This window comes from Thunnus maccoyii, chromosome 15, assembly GCF_910596095.1.
Source record: "Thunnus maccoyii chromosome 15, fThuMac1.1, whole genome shotgun sequence".
In the NCBI taxonomy this organism is placed as follows: Eukaryota; Metazoa; Chordata; class Actinopteri; order Scombriformes; family Scombridae; genus Thunnus; species Thunnus maccoyii.
This window is the reverse complement of record NC_056547.1, coordinates 16,459,090-16,470,157: the sequence shown is the minus strand read 5'-3', so window position 1 is coordinate 16,470,157 and position 11,068 is coordinate 16,459,090. Positions and strand designations below refer to the sequence as shown.

The 11,068-nt window shown below is 42.5% G+C and overlaps 1 protein-coding gene across 8 annotated transcripts in view; it reads left to right on the top strand.

The window, feature by feature from the left end:
* Nucleotides 1–11,068, top strand: part of stmn2b (stathmin 2b) — a 14,446-nt gene extending 3,378 nt beyond the window's left edge. For 2 of the 8 annotated variants that reach the window (XM_042434941.1, XM_042434944.1), the window contains exons 2-6: nt 1,400–1,586; nt 6,910–7,005; nt 7,135–7,307; nt 7,994–8,185; nt 9,163–11,068. In XM_042434941.1, coding sequence (XP_042290875.1) covers nt 1,400–1,586; nt 6,910–7,005; nt 7,135–7,307; nt 7,994–8,185; nt 9,163–9,222 — 708 coding nt within the window. In that variant the 3' untranslated portion in view covers nt 9,223–11,068. Of the gene's footprint in view, nt 1–1,399; nt 1,587–5,628; nt 5,771–6,909; nt 7,006–7,134; nt 7,308–7,993; nt 8,186–8,887; nt 9,001–9,162 lie in introns of those variants that run through there. The other 6 variants (XR_006100134.1, XM_042434949.1, XM_042434948.1 and 3 more) reach the window with 6 other exon arrangements.

Below are 11,068 nucleotides of genomic sequence, written 5' to 3'. Positions count from 1 at the left end.
CTGTGTAAGAAATATGCTATAATAATAATGATAATGATTATAATACTGCCACTACCAATACTACTACTACTATTAATAATAATATAACTGCATTGTATATAGAAATTTTCACTAACAACATTTCAAAGTGTGTTACAGTAAACAGGATAAGTTAAAACATAAACAAAATCCTCATTGTATAAAAATCTATTAATAGTTTTTTTTTTTTTTTTTTTTTTAAATGCAACAAATTACAGTCAATTTGGAGAACAGTAGCAAATATAACAAAGATACAAATTTGAGTAGGGATTTGAAAGATGACTCTGGCTTTTCCTGCTGCTAAATAACCAGTCTAAACCCGACATACATCACCCACAAACCGTCTTCCTCACACTGCTGGACTGTGATGAAAACAAATGTCTATCATAAACCTTAGAGCTTACGAGATACGTACACAATCGTTCAAGTCTGTCTTAAAACAACAGTCAGGTGCATAAATGAGCACCGAGAGAGGTTTTGCTCACTGTCATCATTCCTCTTGTTCATACTCACCATTAACAGATCCCTTCTTAATGTGCTTTCCGTTGTAAGTGATGGAGGATAAAATCCACAGCTTTCAGTCTGTGCAGAAATGTTTATTAAAATGTGTCTACAACTAATATGAAGCTTCAGCCATCCAAATTAGCCAAATTAAGTGGATATATATAAGTCAGTCTTTTTATTACCAAATTCCCTCTTACTGCTATAATTCCCTCTATACTACTAATACTTCCACCATTTCCATTTCATTAATTTATTTATAAGGACAGGACACATTAATCAGCATTTCTGTAAATGTGCTAGTGTTAGCCAGCTGGCTAATTTTCAACTGCAGTCCTTTGGTGAGATGTTTTGAAACCTATTAACCACAACTCAACAAAGAAACGCTGTCTGGGGAAACACAAAGAGGGAATTTTACACTAAAAACGACTGTTACTTCGGAAGATATCCACTTGATTTGAAGCCTCATATTAGCTTCAGATAGATGGACACCTGATTATTGTTTTAAGATAGACCTCTGTACATCATACTGTACATCATATTCTCAAACCTTTTTACGTTAAGGACCCCTAAACTAACACAAATTAGACCACAGACCCCCATTCAATAAGATTTTTGCTTTTAGATGTTTTGTTACAGAAAGTGTATGAAACCAGTGACCAAAATAGTGATATATTCTGTCATTGTGTTACTTATAGATGGAATTATAGTGAAAATAAATTATTCTCTTTTTTTCTGGGTACCCCCTTGAACCCCCTCAAGTACCCCTGGGGGTCCACGAACCCCAAATTTTGAAAACAACTGGCCTGTTTTACTTTTTGATGAGGCAAATTCCCAGTTTTATTCTGAAGGCCAAAACTGCGCACTTGTCATGTTGTAGTCATTTCCTGCCGGCTTGACGCAGCTTTTAACAGACCACCAGGCGCACCGGCAGCCCCTGTCTCTGCTGACTCAGTGCCTTACCAGCAGTCGCTTCACTCCGAGAAACAAGCAGCCAGCAACCAACGCACACTCCTCCGAGCAACCCGCCCCGGCACCACCACAGAAAATGGCTAAGACCGCAATTGGTGAGTTTTGCACTGGATTTATTTCAGATATGACTGAGATTCTGGTGGCTTCGCAGGTTTTTTGAGGATGCTGAGAGGCAGTGGCGACACCCATGGCACAAAAGGATGCTGAGGGTTGATGATGATGAGAGGGAGCGGCCAAACTCCGCCGCAAGTCACTTCTAAAAAAAAATAATAATTGCAAAACTAAAGCAACGTTTTCCAATTTTGAAATCATTATTTGAGCTATAAACAGATATCTGTCTCATCCTGAATCCTAATTGTTGATCAATATGAGCTGGTTTAGGATTCAGTTTGCCATATGGTGATAATCAGTGACGCAGGTTTTTTTCCATTCACTTTAAAGCAAGGGATTTAAAAATAATGAATCTATATCATGCTATTTTTTTCGTCACACAGCAGCATTTTGTCGATGCCTGCCTGCCTGCCTGGCGCACCTGCCCTTATTGCCTGAGTCAGAGCCGTGCAGCATAATGCAGCGCCAGCGACCCCACCCAACATCTCCGGTCCCTTCAAAGAAAGCCAGTCGCTCTCCAGGCTGTGAAATATTTCACCGTGACAAATCTCCTTATCAAAACTGGGCCATCCTATGTAGCTGTATAGTGTAAAGCCTGCTGAACCAATTTTGTGGGTGACCGCTAAAGGCATGAATGAGAAAGAGAGAGAGAGAAAGAGAGAGAGAGATAGGGAGGGGAAAAAAGAGCATCCTTTTTTCCAGAATTGCTTTGCAGTCGAGGGATGAATTTACGACTGGCGATGAAAATGAATGTTGTCTCAGGAATATCCATACCTATTAGAAAGGCTATTGATTGTAAATGTGGCCTATAATGTTTATTGTAGCCACAGCTGAGTATATTGAGACATTATTTACTCGAAATATATGAACAAATAAAATAAAACAGCATGTTATGGCAGGTGGGAGGCCTTGTATTTGTGTCAACCTTGCATCAAGGCTTGATATATTTTCATTTTTGGCTGGTTTTTCGTTATTTGAACATATTACTTTGAGAGCTTATAAACACTAGACCTACAGGCTTTATGAAAAAGAAGCCTATAGCCATATTAAGGCAAGTTTATTGGTTTTTAGGGGCTTGAGTGCAGCCAGAAAAAGTGAAATGTGTGTGTGTGTGGCCAGTCTAGGGGATAGTGTGTTTGTTTTCTGGTTGAATAGGCACTTGATGGATGGAGGGGCATGCAGACAGACAGCGGTAAGGGTCCTGGTGTCTGCGCTGAGGGACGCCGGCAACTAAACCCTGACTGTTATATTTATTCCCCTCTCCTCCTCCTCCTCCTCCTCCTCCTCCTCCTCCTCCACCCACCTCCTCCTTCCTCTCATGATTTGAGCTGTGGACAGGCAGAATGGGATGGGCAGGGAGCATAAAGCAGTCATCATCCCATCGTCAGTGCAAGTCAGCACTCACCAGGTCGCTGAGTTCACTAATAGACTATTTTATTTAGAGAAACACGGCAGCGCAATTCTAATTTTTCATATTTCTAACATGGAGGAGTCATGAGTTAGTGAACATTTACGACTGTATTTAAGGATTATGATGCAGTACATGTGTGAATATGTGTTCTTCATTCCTTGGGGGAGATTTGAGGACACAAAGAAACATCCCTCTACACTATAAGATGGAGCACCAGTTATCAGCTATCCCACCAATAAATCAGTGCTCAGACCCAAAGTGCGCACCCATGTGCATTAAAGCCTTTAAGCACTGTTCCTGATCCTTATCATGCACACTTGTCATATCCAGTTAGGTGTGGTCATTCAGCTGATGCCCTAAAATCAATTCCTTTGTGCACGGAAACAGAAGCCTCTTGGACAATAATACCATCAATATCAAGTAACTAGTCATGTCCAAATTCTGCTATGTTTCCCATCTTATCATCTTAATGGCCCATGTGCACAAAGCTTAAAAGTCTCCCGGACTAATAATTCATTCAGATTTATCATCGAGTCCCATCGATCAATGCAGCACACTCCCATTACTGGTTCAGATGACTGTTGCTCTTTTAAGAAAGGCTGGGAGGAAGAGGCGACATCAATCCAGGGCGATGGTATGCCATATGCTCATGAGCTCTTCATCACTTGTGGAAATCAACAGATGCAGAGGCAAAAAAGCTCTCAATTCGATTATCGACAATTAACACCGTCTCCTTTTTGTTTTAATATACGGATCTCCGCAAATGGACGCAGGGTGCGGTGTTGGAAAAACCCAGCCCACCAGTCCTGCATCAAATGACTAGACTTGCCCTTGATTGTCTGGGTGCCATAACGTTTCCTTTAATAGCCAATCTTGCTCTGGTAATACCTTCATAATTTTGTGATGATATTGCTGCCTGGTGGCCCGGCTGTAAAGGGCCTGTATGGGCTGAACATAGAAGCCAAGCCCATGTTGTTGTGAGGTTACAGCACCCAAGAGGGGAGTAAAGAATGTGTTACACAGAGCCACATTTTGTGAGACTGCCTTTATAGGCAGTTTGCTCGTAGCCCTATCAAAAGTGTCTTTCAATGTTTTTCACTTTGTGCTATTTTGCCCAAAGTGACACTATGGCCAGAATTAAAATTCTTATAGTAGGGGCTGGGCTTTTAAGAGGGGAGGGAGGAGGGGAAGACGAGAGAAATAATGGAAGAAATGCACCAAATAGAGGTGTGGTGGTTTGTGCTAACGCAGAATTAAAGCTCCCAGGGGAAGCAGAGAGTGTGGGTGACAAATAAAGAAAGAGAGAGTAAGAACAAGAGGATGGGACTGAGACGCAGAATACAGCAGCAACAGATGAAATGGAGGCTCGGGGCTGCAGAAGGTGCTGGGGAAGAGGGATGCTTGTGGGGGAGTAGGTATTGATGATCTGTCCTCTTTGGCTGATGGATTGAAAGAGGAAGTGCAGCTTGCTGGCTGTGTGTCTGTGGTCGGGACAAGAGGAGTCTGAGAGGTAGACACTCAGGGAGGATGCAGAGCTGACTGGTTGAAACCAGCCTGGCAGGGTGGACCGGGAGCATTAAAGCAGTGTCGTCCCTGTCTGACATTATCTTTTCCTCTCATATTCTCATATTGACATACAGTAGGCAGCTGACCGAACCTCAGCCAACATTTCTGAACACATGCTGCTGTATGGACACTTCCTGCTGTGGATGACATTCTGTATCATTTGTCATTTTTATGTGTCTGATCCACCGGGAATGAGCTCATTACCGTGGTAACTGAAGGAAAATATCTTTTCTCTCAGGAGAAATAATGGGACAATTTAATAGTTTTGCAAAGTAGAGAATCTCTTTTTTTTTATTAGGGATATAAAATAAATATCTCTACGGCTCTGAGTTATAGAGCTATTTCAATTCACAGTGAGGGTTTATCTTATAATATAAGAAATAAATTAAATTTACTCTGATATAGTCACTTAACATACAAATAAACTATAAACTATAAATCTGTCAGTTTGTTAAGTAAGCAAAAAGGCCCCACCCAGAACTTGGCAACCACCAAGCAAGAATATGTGCTGATCTGCTTCATAAGCACTTAACCCAAATTACCTGCTCCACTGAATTGTTAACTGTTTGTGCCTTCAGCTGTCAAGTGGGCTTGTGTATGTGGGAGAAAATGGCTGACGGGGTCTTGACATACACATAGCTTAATGAGCCTGTGACAACCATCCAAAAGCTCCGTTCCCCCCCTCTAGTCAGCAGAAATGGCACGGTCCACTAATTACAAATTAAAGTGCCATCCACCTGAGGTGGCTGCTTCCATTAGGCTGTCCTGAGGGCAGTTGATGGGGGCTGCGGGTCCCACTGGGAGTTGCCCCCTTTGCCGGTTTTTAATCCTCCTGCCTGTGATTTCTGTTTATATCAGAGAGGTGTGATGATTTTACTGTCCCCACTCCACCAGCCGGGTTTTCTCCATCTTTCTCCATTTATGTTTCTCTAGAAAACTCCACTTTAATCGCAATTCCTACTCAACCCCTCTCTCCTTTTATCATGAATTTCTCTGTTTTTTTTAACCCCTCCCTACCATGCTCTCACCCTGTCCTATTTCCTCCTCAGGGAAGGGGTTAACAAGGCCATCAGAGAATAGTGAGAGCTACATCTGAGAGTTGATCACATTACTGTGGCGTCTGCCAGTCTGCAGGGCAGAAAGCGAGACACAGAGAGGAGAAGAAGAAGAGCGAGTGAGAAGGGAATAGGAGTAAGGAAGAGGATTTGGATTAATCATACAGTACACCGTACCCCACTATGGAGAAGCTCTTTCACACTAAATCTAATTTCTGGCTTTGCTACTCTAGCTTGCTGCAAATCATGAATCAACGTGGCACATTTGAGCCCTGCAGGCCTTGTGCTCTGGGTGATGGATTATACCCCGCTATGACAGTCGGCATGCAAATCTCCACTACCTTGACAGAACCTGTAGTGTGTTGCGGATAATTTTGCTCGTCTCCCTGCAGGGACTGCCACTGAACTCCAGGCTCTCATTACAAAGTAGTAGGTGCCAAAAACACAGGAATAAAAAAAAAAAAAATCAAGGTCACACAAGGATGCTCGTTCTTATATTTACTGTTTTTTTTTTTCTGTCTGCCCTTTTGAACACTTTGTCCCCCACTATTGAGCAGAGAGCAGGTTGCCAAATACAGCCAGTATGATTTGAGTGTTATTAACTTTTTGGACCATAAATGGACCAAGGGATGAGCAGCCATATTGCTGTGTTATGCTGATAAGCTAAACCCTCAGCTGTTAGCCTCTATCCATAAAGTACAGACAAGGAAGATAAGAAACTGTTTAAAGATTATCCCCACATCTAGCCAAATACCAGATTTTAAATTACCTGAACCACATAAACTAACCTCTGATGTTTTTTGGCGTTAGCCACAAAATGGCAGCAAGGCAAAAGGGCGTTGGTCTGGTTACGTTAATAAATAATAGACCAAAATGAAATGCATAGCTAATGATGTGTGGAGAATCCTGTGGATACGGCAGCATCTTAGCTGTTGGGGAAATTAGGCCAAGTAAGGACACATCCATTCCGCTCCCCTCGCAGCTCGTTGAAAACAAAAGCCACAAAATGTCTACAAAACCCAGGGCAGTTCAGCTCCACCAGACATCCTTTGATGAGGTTTTCTTTTTTTGAGGACTTGATGAATATTTATTCTTCTAGAAATTTTGATATTTACTTCAAGGACCTCCTGTGGAGGGAAAAGTGGGTTAATGATGTTTCATCCTTGCGTGTGTATGTTAGTGGGTTAATGATATTTCATCTGTGTCTTAGCAGTGCTCTCAGTTTACAGTACATACAGAACTAACACACCATCATGTTGACATTTATCTTCGCAGCTTACAAAGAGAAGATGAAGGAGATTTCTGTTCTCTCACTCATCTGCTCTTGTCTGTACCCTGAGACCCGCAAAAACATCATGGGTGACTTTGAGGGTAGGTGGAAATCAGACTGAAGATTTTTAACTCCTTTATCAAAAATGCTTGAATGAAAAGTCAACCGCAGCTAAAAGAGGGGTTTTCTTTGTGTTTTTCTATCTTTGCCATTAATCCACACACATGCAGACATGGATATCAAGCCCATTAACAAGCGCGCCTCAGGCCAGGCCTTTGAGGTTATCCTGAAGCCGACCTCCCCTGTGTCCGATGTTAACCACTGCATCACCACCCCTCCCAAGAAGGACCTTTCCCTGGAGGACATCCAGAAGAAACTGGAGGCAGCTGAGGACCGGAGGAGAGTAAGGATGTTTCCCGTCATTGTCATTGCACCCAGCTGCCACATGCCACTTTGCCTGAATAAGTGTTGGAGCTTAAGTCAGGATGAATGATTTTAGACCAGACAAAATCTATATGTCCAAAAGTATAATATAGCTTTTTTGGAAACCTAAACATTTCTAAGGCTAGATTACAGGAAATTCAAAAGGAAATCAAGACAGTCAACATGTCTAGTTTCACACTATCACTGTTAGGCTGTAAGTATGACATCTAATTTGATTCCTGGTTGTTTGGTCAATGGTGCATCACACTGACTGCTGTGCTGCAGTGAGTCTGGTGCAAAACTACCATGAAAAATCTAATCTGACTTTGTCTAATTCCTGCATCTCATTGATTTTTTTGTCAATACATTCAGTGAAGCACCTGACAAATCCAGCAAACCACCAACAAATCAATCAACCAATCAATAAGCTAGTTTGACAGATTTTTTAACACCAGATGTCCAATACTGAGGGCCAAACATTCAGGATAATAAATAAATTATAGTACATGCCAGGAGATGATTTTTATGCTTAACATTAATGTCCAGCTCTGACTCGCATTAAATTTTAAGAAGAATCGATCAGCGGTGCACAGTAAATCACTGTTTCTCCCTGACTCATTCTCCCTCTGCTGCCCGTCCTTCTTCTGTCTCCTCTTCCTCCTCCAGTCCCAGGAGGCGCAGGTACTCCGGGCCCTGGCTGAGAAGCGGGACCACGAGCGCGACGTGCTCCTGAAGGCCATGGAGGAGAACAGCAACTTCAGCCGCATGGCTGAGGAGAAGCTCCAGCAGAAGATGGAGCAGATCGAGGAGAATCGGATGGCCTACCTGGCCAGCATGATGGAGCGCCTGCAGGAGAGGGTGAGGATGGAGGATGTAGTCAGGATTTTAGATCAGGAAGTCAAGTCCACTGTCCCTTAGACTATTTTGATCCGACACCAGACAAAATAGCCTCAAAATTGTGTCAATTGCTTAGATTTTTTTAACATTTCATTTATTCAGTTGACTGTTCAGTTATATTGTCAGTAAATTTTAGGAACAGGAAGGGCTATATGCTGTTTCTCAGCCTTCACCACACTGCCAGGAATTAAACTGCTAGTGAGGAAATAATAAAACCATATATTTATTTGTTGTTGTATACATTTATAAAACATCCACCAGGTGTTAGCTCCTAATTTTAGAATGTAAAACCCCCCCAGAAACAATACTGAGGATATGATCTCAGTGTCCTCAACAGTAGCTATAGTCCTGGACAAGGTTGCACTAGCTATTTGTAAATCCATTGCTAAGTTTGTGTATGAAGTCCTTCTTAAGTTCTTAATAACTACTAGCAAGTTTCAAACTACTAATTTACTAATTCGGCATAATTAGAATTAAAAAAATGTATCTGATTGGTTGGTAGGAAACATTTGTAGCTCAATTCAATTAAAAGCAGTCAACTATTTTGACAGTGACATACTGTAACTGCCAAAAGGTAACCAAGCAATATATTAAACTTAATAGCCATACCTTTGTAAATATAAATGGTTGTATGTAGGCTGTATACCTGCTTGACCTTTATAGATGAAGCACTTGAAGTAGAAGATGTGGAAAAACAGCTAACAAAGAGGAGTTGTCAAAGGCGGAGGTAAAGAATCGTATGAAGGGGAGAGAAGAAGACATGAGAAGAGCCTCGGGTAAGAGAGGAGGACAGGTGGCGGAAAACAGAAAGAAATAAGTCGTCACTGCAAAGGTCAAATTTGAGAGATGGTGAAGTGAGCGAGAAAGAAATGTCAGGAAAGGACCAGCAACCAAAAAAGACCGCATGTGTTCACTTGTGTGTGTGTGTGTTTTTCTAGGAGAGGCGTGCTCAGGAGGTGCGCAGGAACAAGGAGTTGAGAGAAGAGGTGACAGCGTGAGAAGCCCCAAAAGGTTCTACGTCCCACCTCCAATCCCCCTCCCCCCCACCACCACCACCCCGACCCTGAGGAACACACCCCTCTCCCAGCTTATCCCACATGTCCCCACCTCTCCACCCCCCGCCATACTCCCCCATACTACAATGAAAGTACCACAGCCTGAGACGCCACCCCGAGACAGTGGGAGGTTTGAATGGGGTTGGGGGTGGATCCAAAAATGAAAAAAAAAAAAAGAATTGAAAAAAAGAAAAATTAATGTCTCCCACCCACTCTTCCCAAAAAAGAATGTTTTTGCTCCGTTTCCAATGAGAACAAAAAATCAAATTGACAAGTGACAGTGGGTATTGGTTTTTGTAAATACTTCTTTTTTTGTTATATACAGTACGATACAAGCAGCAAAAGTATTGATTGCAGTGTGCCATTTTATATATAAGTTTCCTCTCCTTGCATATATATGGATGTAATAATTTGTTCATTTTCATGTTTTTTTTTTTGTTTGTTCATTTCAGCCTGAGATTCTCTTTTTTTATTATTATTACTATGATTTTTGAGGTTTCTCTCGTGTGGTGACAGGCTTAGGTGTTTGTTGTGAGTTTGCCAGCTAGCTGATGTTTGCTGTGACTGGTTGCGTCCTCACACGGCCCGCATCCTGGCTCCGTTCCCTCGTCCCTTCGAGTGGGCACTTACTCATTTGACCCCGCAGATCTGGAAACAAAAATTGGATCTGTTTGCTCCGAGTGATTTTCCATCCATTTTATGCCAATGTTCCAATTAGTGAGGGACATGTGCGGGGGAAGTTGGCAAAAGGAAAGGGGACAGGCTGCTCTTCTGTGGGGACTGCAAGCCATCGCCGCACATCCACTCCTGTGAGGTAGAAGGTGACTGTACCGCAGGAGAACATTATAGCATTTAATGAGCCCATCCTCATCCTCCCCCCTCCCTCCCTCCCCCCTCCTCCGTCTGCAACCTCTTCATCTCTCCACATACATATATACTGTAGAAGCACTCACTCACACGCTCTCCACATGGGCAGGCGTTTAGCCAATCATAGCACAGAGCTCAGGAGGAGCTCGCTGAATTCTGTCCATCTGGCACCGGAAAAGCTCACGTAACATCCCTGACCAATGGCGGGCCTCTTATATTCCTCAGAAACAAGCTTCCAGCCACATTTCAATCACATGTTACTGTAGTACCCAACACAACAAAGAACGCGACAGATACAGGCATTGAGTGCAAAAACTTCACCTGAAATCACACTTGTTACTGTGAATCTTAAAATCGGAGAAAATACAAATAATTTCCGTCTTTCTCCATCTGATAGAGGCTAGAGTAGTGCTCGATATCATCAGCACCTACCGGAATCATTGCACTTCACTCCAAGACACTGTAATTGCCACTGAACGGCTGGCACAAGAAAGATATTTAAGCCATAACAGGTATCACTGCAACAACAATTCATGAACACAGTATTGCCATCTGTAAAAGTGTATATGAGTGTATTAAAATATCCAAATAGTTTGTAACCAGGGGTGTTGAAGCCTGAGGTTGAACCCTGTCGGTCACACACGCACGGTAGGCCCATAGATGTGTGTGAGTGTGTGCGCATATTTCAGAAAAAGGGTGGGTAGATACTGTATGTTTGTGCCATGTGATATTGATCCGGTGACGTATAAACCACCATCACAGTGTAACAGCTGTCAGAAGTACATCACAGACAGTGACTATCCTACCTGCCTCTCGCTCTCTCTCTCTCTCTTTCGCTCCTCTGTCCATTTGTGTGTTTCCCCCTCTCCACATATATCTTTGTGAGCAAGCAGTGGTTAATAAAGATTTGGGGTTCAGTGAA